The sequence below is a fragment of the Amia ocellicauda genome, chromosome 21, assembly GCF_036373705.1.
Source record: "Amia ocellicauda isolate fAmiCal2 chromosome 21, fAmiCal2.hap1, whole genome shotgun sequence".
Classification (NCBI taxonomy): Eukaryota; Metazoa; Chordata; class Actinopteri; order Amiiformes; family Amiidae; genus Amia; species Amia ocellicauda.
Genome location: NC_089870.1, coordinates 16,826,680 through 16,842,393, shown reverse-complemented (window position 1 = coordinate 16,842,393; position 15,714 = coordinate 16,826,680). Strand labels below are relative to the sequence as shown.

The following is a 15,714-nucleotide window of genomic DNA, read 5'->3' as shown; positions in this document are numbered from 1 at the left end:
AAATAGTGAATTAATCAAAAACATCTGACTAAAATGAAGGTTGATTATTCTACTATAAAAAAAATTGCCAAATTGAAAAAGGGAATCAGATAATATCAAAAAGAAAATGATGAATTAAATATCAACTGGAATATGTTAATTAGGAGCTACTCAGGAGTGTGTCATAGCACTCTGAGTAAGTCATTAAGAAACCAAGAACTGCTATCCTCCAGCCAGACATATTTTTGCAGTTACTGCATTTGAGTGATAGTGAGCAGACTCGTCTGTAAGGTGCTGAGCTGTTTCAGATATATTTCCTTTTACTACCTCTTATGAGGTCATGAGAAACAAATGCCATTTTGTTTAGAGAAAAAGAGAAAAGAAAAGTTGCTTTTTGAGAAAACACATGCATATTTTTACTAGTGTTATCCGGGGGTAATGCATTTCAGTTCATCACTAAACAAACACTAATCAGGTAGCAGGGTTAAGTAAAAGCAATTCCAATTAATCACATTTACATCCATGGAAACATAACTATGTAATGATATGAATAAAGTGCTCAAAGGCCTAATTTTGACCTCAGAGTCAGTCAAATATTTTGTGTACTCTGTAGATAAGAGTAAACAGGAAACGTTTTCTATCTGTCAGTAAAATAGATAAGCTTGATTTGTTTTGGGAGAGAGGTACCCTTGATGTGCTTTGATCCAATATCGTGTTCATATTACTAGGATGTGTATTTTGGAATCAGTTTGATCTTCTAACATTTCTGGTCCAGTTCTGAAGAACAAAACTATCCAGCAAAACAAGAAGCTTGTCTAATGGACTCATGGTGGCAAAGTCCATTGTTGATAACTGCAGAGGTCTCTTTTATTTGTCTTTTAGTTTGGGTTAAACACAGATACCAATACTACAAATAACTGTTTATGCATAGTTTAGTGAAAGCATAGGCAGTACTGATATAAATGTTCAACACATTTACAATCTGCAGAGTTTGGAATCTTAAAAATATATACATTAAGTGTGAGCTAAGATCTCTGTCAAATTTCTTCTTCTTAGAACTGGATTGTTGTGTCAGCTCAGAAAACGCCTTAAAGAGACAGTGTTCTTTCAAATCAAATCCAGTTCTGTTTCAAAATAGATTCCTTACACATTTGCATCAGTAATTTCCTTGCCTTTCTTAAAGTGTACAAGAAGGTATTGTGGATGAGGGTTCATCTGTGTTCTTAAAAGATTTAAAAAAAAAGAGGATGTATAACCCAAATCTCTCAAAATCATTTTGCAAAACCTGAATGGATGATGTTTAAACTGGTTAACTGCATCTATCATATACATTTTGTTAAGTTTTTACTTGTTGAGGATGTATTTAAATAGGAATTCTAACTGTCTGTATAGGATATTCTCTACCCATTAGTGTTATCTAGATTAGTACTTGGCAATGTTCAAACCCCACAACTGGTTTCAAAACATCAGGGATGGGTGAATTCTGGCAGTCATGGTACATTACTTCTTTATCTTCTTTATTTTTATTTTTTAAATGTTTTAACTGTTCTACATGTAACCTTCCCAAGATTTCAACTTGTTGTGCAAGTGCTCCCTGCTTTTCAGATCTTATACGCATAGCTTTAACTGTGTTGGTCAGATACACATTTGCCCATGTTGTTCCGGTGAGTTAATTGTAGTGAATCAGTAAATGTTATTTCATTAAAATAAATACGTTTCATTTGAGCTAATGATTTGCAGACCCCATGTCCATGTATGCAAAATGAATTACTCTTTACACATGAATATAAATTGTTTCCTGTAACCTGGATAGAAAAAAATATATAGTTATTCCGAGGATCAAAAGTAATTATTATGTGGAAGAGAAATGCATTTCTTTGGCTTTTACGGCAAGTTAGTAAGTACAAGCAAACATTCTAAAGCATTACTTACATGAATACTTCATATCAAAGACAGCTACATGTGTTGCTAATAAGCCAGTCAGTACTACATTCATGTGCAAGCAATTCTTAAAAATAAGATATTTTACTTGTCTTTTCAGTAGTCTTAACTCTGTTCTGTACTATTTCACTTTGATTTGTAATCTGTGCCAAAAACTTGCTAAATGTTACTACACACACACAGATCATGTTCTGTTTTCTTTGAAGTGAAAAGCCAAATTCTATTGCGTGCCAGTAAAAGAAATGAAAAAAACAGAAGGCTTCTAAGTGACATCACACCTATTAGAAGCTCCCTCCTCTTTTAAACTCAGAAGTGGAGATCGCAGTGTATCCACAACAGTGAGTCTGAGCAGCCGTGCTGAACAAGGTATAGCATCTGTGTCTGGAACTTGCAGAACATTAAAAACAAGGTATGTTAAACCTCACAAAAATCTTGAACTGCCTCTCATGTCTCTGTCCTCAAATGTATGGAGTTGTCTTTGTTATTTGCTTTACTTAGAACATTTAATTTTACAATCTGTAATAAAACTTTTGTAAAGTTTTGTATGAATATATATGAGGAGCTGTAAAGATTGATCAAAAAATGAAAAACACAGAATAAGTATTGTTTAAAAGCATGATAGTATATATATCCATATTGCCAAATATATGTATATAAAAAAGACAAAACAAGGTATGCTGACCTACAATTGCTTGAAATAACTGCATATCTAGCTTTATTCTAGTATAGGTATCATCTCCAGAAACTAAGTTCTACAAACGTCTTGTGAGATGGTTATTTATATATGCGTAATGAACAGGGCTGGGTATCGGCACTGATCTCACGATTCTGTTTCAATTCATAAGGTCCCAATTCAATTCTATTTAAATTCGATTTCAATTTAATTTGAGAATAGTGATAATTACAATACCAATATTGCTTTTTTGAGCATTAATGTTATGAACTGCATGGGGAACTTAAATAATGGTCGATTACTAAAGATTAATGTTAAACATTGATGACCAGGCCCAACAAAAATTACAAACAATAATCAGAATATAAAAGTTAATAATTTATAAACTACCATGAAATAATGGCAAATTAACCAAGGCTCTGAGTTGTATATCTTTCAAAATAGTGCAAGTCATTAAAAAAGTGCAGTTTTTTTTCCCCTTCACACATATGTTTGGCCAGGCGGCACCGTTTTTTCATTCACTGAGAAAATGCATAGATTTATAAAATCGATCTTTGGATTTTAAGAATTGATATCAGATCGTCCAAACCAGAATCGCTATTAATTGTAAAAATTGATCTTTTTACCAAGCCCTAGTAATGAATAGGGAATATGGGGATTTTTTTTTAATTCTTAACTTAATCTAGATTATAAGAAGCATAATAAAGCCTTCTTATTAACAAAAGCAAATAATTATATATGTTTTTCTTTGTTTTTACAGAAGATTTAGCTTGATGGAAAAAAGCATTTCCCAAAACAATTGGTTTTAAGGGAAAAAATATAGTTTGCTGTTAAGTCTGGATTTATGCTCTAATATAGACAGCAGACACATCTATACAAGCACACACACGCCCACATACCATTACCATTAACAGACATGAACATATAATACCCAGATGAGGCAATTCCTTATTACTAAGCTATTTGCCTCTGCAGTAAAAGCAATAATAATGCTACTCTAGACTTTTTAAAACAGAAGGGATTCAAATCAGACTTGGTCTTGCATTGCAGATCATCTATTGTGAAACATGAGACCCCTGTGGATTAATTATCTGTCAAAGAAACCTAAGCTATGCCACAGGCTAATGCAATAGTTATAATGTGGTTTAGATTAGTGTAATTGTAATGCTTTTGTGTAATACATCAGGAATATTAAGATGGAAGTCATGTCAGTGAAACTGGACTTCAAAAATGTAATTTTCACATGTATTATTCATTGAGCTTTTTTCATATATATATATATATATATATATATATATATATATATATATATATATATATATAGTTGTGTATTAGAGGATTATAATGAAACACAAACATTTTCCAAATGTTAGCTATGTGTAGGTCTTTACACACATATGTATGTGTATGTGTTTAGTCACAAGTGATTCATAATTCTGAATAAAGCACAAAATTAGTATTTAATTTAACAAGACAAATATAATAAAAACTGATTTACAGAGAGCTAACTTGTGTCCATACTATGTTTGGATAACACAACTTAATATTGATATAAGATTTAATACATATAATACATATTAACAAAGTTGCAATAAAAGGAATTTGCAACCTTCATTTGAAACAATATGCGGTGATTAATTCAGCATGGTGAAAAAACTGGGTGGTGTTTCAATTTTTGCACACACCCTCTTCAATCACCTACAATCTTTAGTTTTCTGTAGCCTGAAATACATAATGATCAAAGAAATACAGTTTAATGAACATCAGGAAATACTATGGTCTCAAATGAAGAGTGAACTGTATATGGATTCAATTATGTTACTCAAAAGACACCCATCCAAATCATATGCAAACAGATAATATGATTTAAATATGATCTGATAATATGATTTTATAATTATTGTAGCGTTGAAAATCACAATATTTGTTTGTTTTTTCATTAGGGACATAGCTTTGTATAGCATTGGGGACAGCTTTGTATAATGCTTTTCTCTCTCCTTGAAAAAAAATTGATTTCATTAGAAAACATGTTTCTTAACAGCTTCCTAATGGGTTCCAACACAACAGAAAACACTGCGTTGATCCTTAATCCAGACAACTCTTCTGTCCTATGGAGCAACCAAACAAATGCAACCACTTGCCCCACTGATGGCTGGGACTGGCTATATGCCATGCAACCTGTTTACATGGCAATCATTTGTGTGCTGGGAATCATAGGGAATGCATTTGTCCTGTGCGTTTTTTGTTTCCACCGTAAACAATGCACAGTACCAGAGGTATATCTTGGTAACCTCGCAGTTGCAGACTTGTTGATGGTGTCTTGTCTTCCTTTCTGGGCCGTGACTGTAGCCAATCATTTCAACTGGCAATTTGGGAGTTTCTGTTGTCGGCTCATCAATGTTGGCATCAGTATGAACATGTACTGTAGCATCTATTTCCTGGTGCTGGTGAGTATCGACCGCTATCTGGCACTGGTAAAGACCATGTCACATGGCAGACTTCGGAGCGTCTCTTGTGCCAAATTGAGCTGTCTTGGAATTTGGGTGTTTGGTTTCCTCATGAGCACCCCCATCATGCTATATAGAAGAGTAGAATACCTTGAAGAGTATACAATTAATGCCTGCTATATTGATTATCCTACCTTGAAATGGGAAATATATCAAAACATTGTGCTCACCTTTAGTGGGTTCCTAATCCCCTCATTGATCATTTCATACAGCACTTTCAAGATCATTGTTGCCCTGAAGAATAAAACAATCTCAAAGTTCAATGCGTTCAACACGGAGAAGAAGGCAACTTTGCTCATCCTGACGGTGCTCCTGGTCTTCTTCCTATGTTGGATACCGTTTCACGCTGTGACATTTCTAAACATCTTGTTTAAATCCAAAGTTATAACTGGGTGTCACTGGGAACACTACATTGACATAAGCAACCAGTTCTCCACATATCTGGCTTACAGCAACAGTTGTTTCAATCCTGTGCTATACGTCATCGTGGGAAAGAACTTCAGAAAGAAGGCCAAAGAGCTGCTAATGTGTCTAAAAAGAGGTATGGTCAGCGAATCCACTCAGTCACACTATTCATCCACATTGAAGACCTTTGCCTGACTCGATCAATTAAGGATGCGACTGCTGTGGCATCGATTTCTAAACAATGAAGGACTAGCACATTCTGTTCCACTTGAAACGAATAACCTTTAAGAAGCTCCGTTGTAAAATATTATGACACAAAAGGTATTGGGTCAATCTGCAGGGTTAACTGTAGATTCAAAATGTCATATGTTAATAAAATTAATATTGTATTGTTATGACCATCTGTAAGCTATGTAATATTTGTAAATTGTGTCTAAAACTGAAAGCACTTTTGAAACATTTAGGTTTCTGTCTGTGTTATATGTATTTATCTATATCATGTATTATTTACACAAGAACAAATAAAACACTTTTGTACATTTCTCTGTATTTAGTGTTGTCAATGCAAAAAGATTTAGTTAGCATTTGGTTACATCAGAAACGCACACTGTACACATTCTTAGGTTATTAGAGACAGCAGTATTTTCCATAATCTTTGCTTCACTGGAGGCAGTGACCAAGGCGTGCCGCACATCTGTTGTCCGTATTTCATACACTTTCAGGTTTATGTACACACATTATGAGCATGTATGCGTAGCAGGTTTGCTTTGAAATTGCGTACAAAACTTCCTCAACAACTGTTTCCTGAATCTGGATAACAAAATACCTTCTATGTTGTCACTTCACTACAGATTGACCTTACTTTTGTATTTGCTAAAGCAAAAGCCTCGCCATGTTTCACTTTTCATGGACGCTGCACAGATTCCTCTTTTAAAGGGATGACAATTGTATATATAATTTAATTAAACCATTTTCTTTTGACAGCTACCCAATGATTGCTAACACATCTGAAGGTAGTCTTCCAACCACAAGCCCAGAGAGTTTCTCAAACAACAGCCTAATGGATTTGAGTTCGTGCCCTTCATCCAATGCATGGGAATGGTTATATGCCACACAACCTGCATACATGGCGGTCCTTTGTATTTTGGGCACAATTGGCAATCTGTTTGTCTTGTGTGTCATGTGCTTCCACCGGAAACAATGCACCATAGCAGAGATCTACCTCAGCAACCTGGCGGCTGCAGATCTGGTGATGGTGTCCTGTTTACCCTTTTGGGCTGTGACTATAGCCGATGAGTTTAACTGGCCATTTGGAGGATTGCTGTGCCGACTTGTCAACGTGGCAATCGCCATGAATCTGTATTGCAGCATTCTGTTTCTGGTCTTGGTCAGCATCGATCGATACCTGGCACTCGTGAGACCGCTGTCTACAAGCCGAATGAGACGACCGGTGTTGGCAAAAGTGATCTGCCTTGGCATCTGGACTGTGGGCTTCCTTCTGAGTTTACCAGTCCTGCTGTATCGCTCCGTGAAGTACTTCCCTGAGTTTAACACCACAGCATGCTACTTGGCCTACCCTCATGAGGGACTGAAAGTGAAACACAACCTAGTGATGAATATTGTAATGTTCCTGGCCCCTCTTGCGGTGATCTCATTCTGCAGTTATCACATAATCAAAGCATTGAACAACAACAAAATAAGAAAAGTTTGTGCTATGAGGACTGAGAGGAAAGCTACCCATTTGGTTCTCATTGTGCTTCTGGTATTTTTCTTCTGTTGGACACCTTGTCAAATAATAAGGTTCCTAGACACTCTGTATTATTACAACGCAATTGCAGGTTGCCATTGGGACACCATCCTCGACGTTGGCATCCAAATAACAACCTATTTAGCATATAGTAATAGCGTGCTGAATCCCATCCTGTATGTTATTGTAGGGAAACAATTCAGGAAACAGGCTAAAGAGCTGTTTATAGTGACCTTAAAGGTGAGAGGTAAAGCGCCTTGTACGTCTAATTTGTCTTCGGATATGAAATACTGTCCCCCAAGATAGTGTGCACCAAGATATGAGCTTGGAGATGTCAGTACATTGATTTACCCTTTTCTTTGCCACCATTACAATGACAGCATGTTATTTTAGCATTAAGTACTATTAAACTGTAATAACGGATTCATCCAGTTCATGATTACAGAAAAGAAATGGGTTAAAGTAATTTTTAAAAGTAGGCACTGCTTGGTACATCTTCAGTTAGGATTTAGTAATTTATTGTGGCGAGATAATATAAATTTCATGGTTATGAATTTAACCATATAAATGTGCACTAACCCTTTAAAAATGACTGCACTTTTCTAGAAGTGTATTTATTGACTGGTTTGTTTGATTATTAATGATGTATTTCAAACACCTTGTTAATAGGCCTATATTTATATCGAGAATGTGACTATACCCTTTTGCTGTAAGGTAGCTAAACATTCCTGAAGTATACAGTAAATGAATTATGTTTTTACAGTACTTAAGAATCTGTTAATATATGGTATTTATGTGTGTTTGTGTTTTAACTGTGCCATTTCTTAATATTTTGAATATTGAAGACAACCTGTATTTACTAAACATGTTTTGAAGAATAATGGTTAAATAGTTTTACATTTTAGCTGCCTTTGTAACCCAAACTCATGGACAGAATGTTTCTGGTCAAACTGCCTTTGTCTATGGAGCCAGCTACATCTCTAAATACCTTTATCTGTGTGTGTGTGTGTGTGTGTGTGTGTGTGTGTGTGTGTGTGTGTGTGTGTGTTTGTGTGTTTCTGTGTGTGTGTGTGTGTGTTTTCTTGTTACAGTAATATAAGGACATACATTAATTAATTAATTTAAAATCTGGACTTTCAGAATAATATTAATAGTTTTTTGTGATTGTGGATGATGTACTGTGAAAATAAAAATGCTATTTTCTGCTGTTCACTGTTTTAGTCTTATGGCTAATTGAACTCCCTCCAGACAGAGCAAAAGCTTACATGTATGTAGTTAAGTCCAGTGTAAATGCAGTGAATTAACAAGGAGTGTTTATCATCAAGAGACATGAAAGAAGGTTAATACTATGGAAATATTTCATAATAATAATAATAATGTTTATTTTGCAGGAATGGTCTTGATATGAACCACTGAACTCAAATAACTTTCTAATCTAATGTCAACAACTGACTGTCACTCAAGAGGATGATGATCCAGCTTTAGGAAGGAACTTCCAGTATTATCACTATTGTATTTCAAAGTTTATTTGAATAATAATTGAATAATCAACCATCCATTGTATACCTGCCCTGCATGAGTATTGATGAAATGTACACAGCATGAAACCACAAAATTAAAAGCCTATACGAAATGTATCATTAAGCAGAGCATAGCTGCAGTTATAGGGACTGTCAAATTCAGGCAGATCAATAATAATAAAATAACTTGTGTTACCTGGGTTATTACACAGTGAAATATGCAACAGGCAAGTTACTCAATTCACCAAGATTTCCTGTAAATGAAATATTTTACTTTACTAGTCATCCCCCCGCCATGGTAAAGTGTTTACAAAGTATTTTAATAAATCAGTGAATTTTACGTAGTTAATCTCCCAGAGTCTGCTCTGTGTAGGCATGCCATGGCAGATTCAATTAATCACTTACACTCCCAAGTGTTGCAACAATGATAAAATGCAGAAAGAAAATAAAAATAAAAATCTTCTTTTGAAAACAGGACCAGCGCATGATTTTGATTTTGACACACACAATGACAGATTGAAAACAAATACATAATTACAACACGTAATCAAACTTAGTTTTAGCCATAGAGGAAAGAAAATCAAAAACTCTTCTATTGCAAAGTATGGTGGCCACCTACGACATTGTTTTGAGATACAAAATATCACAAAAGCCAGCACAAAATACAAAAAATATATAGTCTTCACATATACAGAGAGAGAGAGAGTACATTGTCTCTTCTTAAATGTTTCTAGATGGACCCTGACTCTCCAAACGCACACTTTCCTTCTTCTGAACAGCAGTGTGCATGCTCACAAGAAAAACATAACCAAGCAGTCGCCTAGTGCCCCAGAATATTGGAGGGCCATATCTGACATAAATATATATATTTTTACAAAAATGATCACAATATGACTGAGACAGCCTGGGGTCAGGGCACGGCGGGGCTGCTGAGGTACAGAGAGATGGCATCTTTTAAGGACGAGGACAAGAAGGCGCAAGGTAGATAATTATTCATTATTTCACCTCACCTGTTGTGTCGAGTGATGCTGGTGTGTGACCTCAATGCATGCAACAACTAACAATATATTGTCGGACTCATTTTCCATCGCAATCAGTAGTTAGTTTCGAAATCAACATAACATACCATGTAAGCAGATACAAAGCACATACACATACGGGACAGTCTGGTACAATACTGTCTGGGTGGTGACCCTATTGCTAATTGTTATAGGAGAGGGGTCCATGACTTAAGGCCTAGGGTTTTCTGCATTTTGTTCAATTTTTTGAAAGTCTTTGTATTTGTTTGTTTGTTTCATAATAGGAAAGTTTAAGTTTAAGTTTAAACATTACCAAAAAATTAATAATCTTAAAATCTAACAAGTTTTCAATGTTGTGCATGGATCCAATTCAATTTCAGCATCAACATCAATCATCTTCCGTATTTCTAGTCTGCTTGTGAGAACATTTACATTGTATTCTTGCAGAAGTTTTCAATGCCAACCAACTCCCCAGCTGCTGGTAGACAGACGGAGCTTCGTACAGTGAAGCTAAATCATACACAGTAGTTTACTTGTTACCTGATATTATCCAACATTATAGTTTTTTAAACCAATTAAATGTCAAATAAGGCCATGGGCAAACACACAGAACATAGACCAGCACTGTAGCTGTAAAATAACCTTTTGAGTCAAGGATACTACCCAAAGGGGAGAGGGGTCTATGTCATTAGGACCCTGTGACTCTTCAAATTGAGAAAACTGAAAAAGATTTTCTATCTGTCTTATGCTGAACAGAATATAGTCCATTAATTCAGTTAAAATACATTTATATTAATATTATTGTTCACACAAAGGGCTCCATATTGTGTGATCGCTTAGGTTGGCTTTTGCTAAACTAAGATATGACACCAGTATTCATAACTGTAGTAAAATAAAATGCATGAACAGAAATATCAGGACTTTCTCCCAAAGAATTGGGATACAGGATGTTTGCTAGTAACGCAGGAACTCAAAATGCCCTATATTACCCTTGAGTGTGTGCTTGAGCTGTTTGATAACACATTCATCTAATTTGTATTCATTAACCAGGAAGACCTCTACACAATGGTTGATATTTGTTTTCAGGAAATTTGGCTTACATTGCTCTTCTTCCTCAGTGTTTTCCTATTGGGCCGGCGATTCAGATAATTTTTGTACCAAACTACCATCATAACTATTATCATAAGCATAAGTCATCTCCTAGATCATTGGCACCCTTGACAAAGATGAGCAAAAATAGGATGGTCTAAAACTTTCAGAATCTAAACCCATATAGTTTGAAGGTCATTTGTTAGAGGGGAAGTTGTTGGTTGAATCAAGACGGCACTGATGTTTATGTAAAAGGCACATTAGATCTCTGGGTTAAAGGATTAAGTGCTACATTGAAAAACTGCTTTCTTCTTTTGTCTGGCCAACAGTCCATTTGTCAGTGACAGACATCCCCTACTCTTTTAGAGTTTTTGTTTTAATCTTGTGTCAGTGTCTGTGTAATGTTTGTAAATTGATGAAGATTTATTGTAGCTTTTAGCTTTTCTGGCGCACACGATATTGTATCTTGCCATATCTACTAAATATTAAAACAAGTAAAATCTGTATTTTTCATGTAAGAAAGGTAAAAAGTCTAAAAGAGTGGTAGGGTTTTATTTGAAGCCAGATAATATACAATTATTGTTTTATACCTCGTGACTTGACCTGCAATGGAGTAAAAAGAAAAAAATATCTTAATTTCTGTAATGAGATCTCAGTAGTTTTCTGCTTTATTTTAATTTCATTATAGAATCTCTGTAGCATATTCACTTCCTTACAGATTCAATATAGAAATGGAGAATTCCTAAGGGACTACCAATTATCTAAATAATCCCAGAAGATGTTCTGTTAGTTGCTGCATTTTCTCTTAAGTGGATGCTAATGTTGTGAATTTCTGAACAGCTGTATGTTTATGAACATCCAGAGCTTTCCGATGATAATGTGGTTAAGGAATTCTGAAGAACATTTCATATAAAATGAATACAGACTTCAATGTTCAATACGCAAAACACCAATTTAGATATTAGAATATAAACAAACACAAACAAAACAACATGTAAAAATACTGCTAAAATGTTTAGCTATGAAAGGCATTTGATGAAAATGATAATTTATCATTATAGAATTTAATGCAGTAACACCAAATATATACCAAGGTTTATGTTAATACACTTAATGTATTTGAGTAAATGTGGTAATTGTAATTCTGAAATAGAAAATAGTCACCATCTTTGAAGAAAAGTCTGTTGTTTAACTATTGATGTTACCAATATTTGTGTGTAAAAATGTATCAGTGTTATCCAGTTGACTGTGTCTGACGGCCTTTGTTTGTCCTACATGGTGACGTAGGTCATAAATCAACAAACCTCGAAATGTGTGGTGTTTTATCTCATTAAAACATATTCTAGATCCAGAACTAATTTCTCTTCATATAAAGAGCATTTGTAATCACAGGGATAAGTATCAATAAACCATTATTTCCCACAAGAATGCACCTATCAATAGTAACTATAATTTCTTGTTATTGCACATTTGGCACAACAAGGAAAATAATGTAATCTTTTTCTTACACTGTGGAGCAATTGAGATTCATCTGTTCTGTAACACATAACTCTTGTTGTAAAATCAGATGCTGCAGTGAGTACTACCAATTTTTATTTGTACTCATTATTCTTCATAGATACCTATATACTGATGATAAACAGGTTGAGCAGGAGTAATGTTAAACTGTTAAATCACCTGCCATAAATATTTGATTATATATATTGGATGTATAAATCAATATGTATAGATATATATATATATATATATATATATATATATATATATATATATATATATGTGTGTATTATGTGTGAATGTTTTTGTTTGTATATTCAGATGTAGATAGGATAAATTAATACATAACATTCTTTACTTCCTCAAATTAACCACAAGCTAATTTCCATTCTTCCAATTTGCATGGCTATCATAGGCACCACTGAGGGAACAAAAGGTCCATAACGAAATACCGGGAGAGTGAGCAAAGCCTCTAATACGACAAGATGGATAATCAGACTCAGAGCAACGGCAGCACATGTTATATAGTTCACAATCTGGACAAATACTTGTATCCACCTGCCTACTCCATATTCTTTATTATTGGCTTGCCAGCAAACTGCATGTCTCTGTATGTAGCCTGGATTCTGGCAAGGAATGGGAATAACATGGCTGTCTACCTGGTGAACCTGTCTATATCAGATCTGCTGTACATCATCTCTCTGCCTGTATGGATTGAGCATTCTCTCCAACACTCCGTGGACAGAACGCTGTGCAGTTTCATCGATTTAATCATGAACAACAGTTTTTACGTGGGCGCCTCCTTCCTATGCTGCATCTCCGTGGACCGTTACCTAGCGGTGGTGTACCCGCTCCATTTCAGAACGGTGCGGTCCATCCGATTTGCCCTGTTTATGAGCATCGCTGTGTGGTGTGCAGAGTTGTCTCTCCAGTTGGGATTCCTGTATTATACGGAGTCACTCCTCCATTTTTCCGAAAAAAATATGTGTGAGAAAAAAGACCCCATGGACTCAAAGCAGGCGCATGTGGCTCTGGTCCGGGTCGTGTATGGATTTCTGCTCCCTTTGCTTTTGATGTCCCTTTGCTTTGTGAGAATTATGAGGGCCCTTAATCAAAGCGTTGCCACTTTAGGGAGCGAGAGGAGGAAAATCAAGATGCTGTTGCTGCTATTGCTGTTGACCTATATTGTCTCCTTTGCACCCTACCAGACAGTCATGTTCATAGAGAGCATCTGGGAGCCTGGAAACTGTGCTTTTGCTCAACGAATGGTCAATCCTTACCTGATCGTTGTGGCCCTCACCACAATAAATAGTGTGGTGGACCCAATTCTTTACTGCCTGCTGAGTGAGAGTGCAAAAACTGAAATGAAGAAGTTGCTCCAATGTATTAAGGTGACGTTTGAGAAAATCATAGACAGACACACTGCACCGCATACTTCTGCTTCCTAGCATCATATCGGAATATCTGTGCTTTATGTTAAAGAGTAGCAGAAAGCTACACATGAGACCAGATCTCCCAAATCAAGACTTTTGAAAGTTATGTCTCTATATTTAGTCATTATTGTTTATTAGTTTTGCTTTTATGACCTTATAAAGGCAGGGTAATTAACAGTCAGCATTTGGGAGATTATGTCAAATGTGTATAAAAGCTTGTATATATTCAAAATTACAGAAAGAAAGACCTTTTGTTTAAGGAAGTCTATTTTGGCTTATGGCATATTAATTGTGAATCATCTTAAAAAGGGATAGTTGACTAATAGCTATTTTTATATAAAATATTTGTTTTGGGATACTAACAAATTGTTTTACATACGTGTGTATTGGCTCCGAAATGAGAGTAGATGTTTTTGTACAATTGTACAATTCACCGGGTTTCAAAGTTAATAAAAATAAGAAATAAAACCAGATTCTGTTTAATCAATTCCGTTCCATGGCATTCAGGCCAGGAAGGGAGACCTCTGACTGGTTGTTTATAATCATGTCTGTATTTTTCATACAAACATTTTCTGAACCAACTTCACAGCCATAAGTCTAAAAAATGTGCTCAATATGCAAAAACACTATTTATATTTCTAATACAAAGTCATAACTTTCATGATAATCAAACGCACTGAATAGTCAAAAGTGAAATTGAGATTTCAAATGTCATCACATTGCAACATAATACAAATGAGCAGGGTTGTTTAGTCTGCTGTGCAACTTTTCACATAAACTGAACAGACAAATAAACCCCTCCTCCATCAATGCTCCTACACCATACTCCACTCTGTTGAGATGTGACTAACCAAGTAGGTGCTTGTTTCATGATTTGAATCATTTTTTATTTTATGTTCTATTAATTGAATGTGTTTTATTTAAGTGGGAATTAAGATAATTAAGTCTGAATGATTCATTATATTTAAATGTAAGATATTTATATGGCCTTGAAAATATATTATTTGAAGATGATAAACTTGGGTTTGATGGTGACGCACAGGCCAGCAAATGCATGGAATTAACTCTGCAAATAAAATTGGTTCATATATGCAACTGTTTTGTAGTGCCCCACAAGATGTCAGTGCTTGCACAGTCAATGACAAAACTGGAAAATGTGAAAATTCAGTTAGGGCACTTAAATTACAGCACTCACAACTAAAATGAAATTATAACCTAGGCTTTTCGTATCTGTTAGTCACAGTTTTATTAGTACTCTTCTGTATCACCGTGCTCATGTGTTTGTGTATGTAATTACATTTGGTTTTATAATTATCCCCATTATTGATCTGTGTTGCTGTTTATTGTCTGTGTATTAAGGGAGGGGTACAGTTTGGAGGGTGGGAGTCTACCTGGAAACAAAACATAAACAATTGTATAGTCTGTATATATTCCATTGTATACATAATGTTTTAATTGTTATTAATGGTGCAGATTCAATTTCTTTACTCTGGTACCTTTTTCTGTAATGGAACTGGAAGGTTACATTATCACTTCACCCTAAAAACAACTTTTAATGTGTGAATGTGTTAAGCATGTTGTAATAGTTTATTTCAGATTGTCTAGCACTTAACAAAGCATAAGCACTGGAATGAATGGAAAAAAAATTACACTAAAATAGTAACAATTAATTGTATGTGTAAACGTTAAAGCAATATATTAGTCATCTGTCTGTGATGTTCATAATTACGTGAATAAGCAATGATATGTAACTAACAAAGCCTGAAATGGTGTAATATGTCTCAAAAGACAAGACTTAGAATAAAGTATTATCCGTTCTTTAAATATAACCACTTCCCCACATTTAAACAATTCATAATCTTCCTCAATGCGAGACATTTCACATACTGGCTGACTTCGATACA

The 15,714-nt window shown here is 35.0% G+C and overlaps 2 protein-coding genes across 3 annotated transcripts; both read left to right on the top strand.

Annotated features, from left to right (window-relative positions):
- The first annotated feature begins 2,245 nt into the window (after positions 1 to 2,245).
- On the top strand, positions 2,246 to 9,246 carry LOC136717065 (B2 bradykinin receptor). 2 transcript variants are annotated; one of them, XM_066694535.1, is made up of 2 exons: positions 2,246 to 2,329; positions 4,635 to 6,047. In XM_066694535.1, the coding sequence occupies exon 2, from the start codon at positions 4,642 to 4,644 to the stop codon at positions 5,698 to 5,700; it is 1,059 nt and encodes a 352-aa protein (XP_066550632.1). In that variant the 5' UTR covers positions 2,246 to 2,329; positions 4,635 to 4,641; the 3' UTR covers positions 5,701 to 6,047. The 2 variants fall into 2 exon arrangements, with proteins under 2 accessions (XP_066550632.1, XP_066550631.1); XM_066694534.1 differs by lacking the exon at positions 4,635 to 6,047 and adding an exon at positions 6,490 to 9,246 and having other exon boundaries at positions 2,250 to 2,329.
- Positions 9,247 to 12,862: 3,616 nt separating this feature from the next.
- LOC136717435 (G-protein coupled receptor 4-like) lies at positions 12,863 to 13,825 on the top strand. The gene has a single exon (XM_066695056.1). It carries the CDS (start codon positions 12,863 to 12,865, stop codon positions 13,823 to 13,825), a length of 963 nt encoding a protein of 320 aa, XP_066551153.1.
- The last annotated feature ends 1,889 nt before the right edge of the window (positions 13,826 to 15,714 follow it).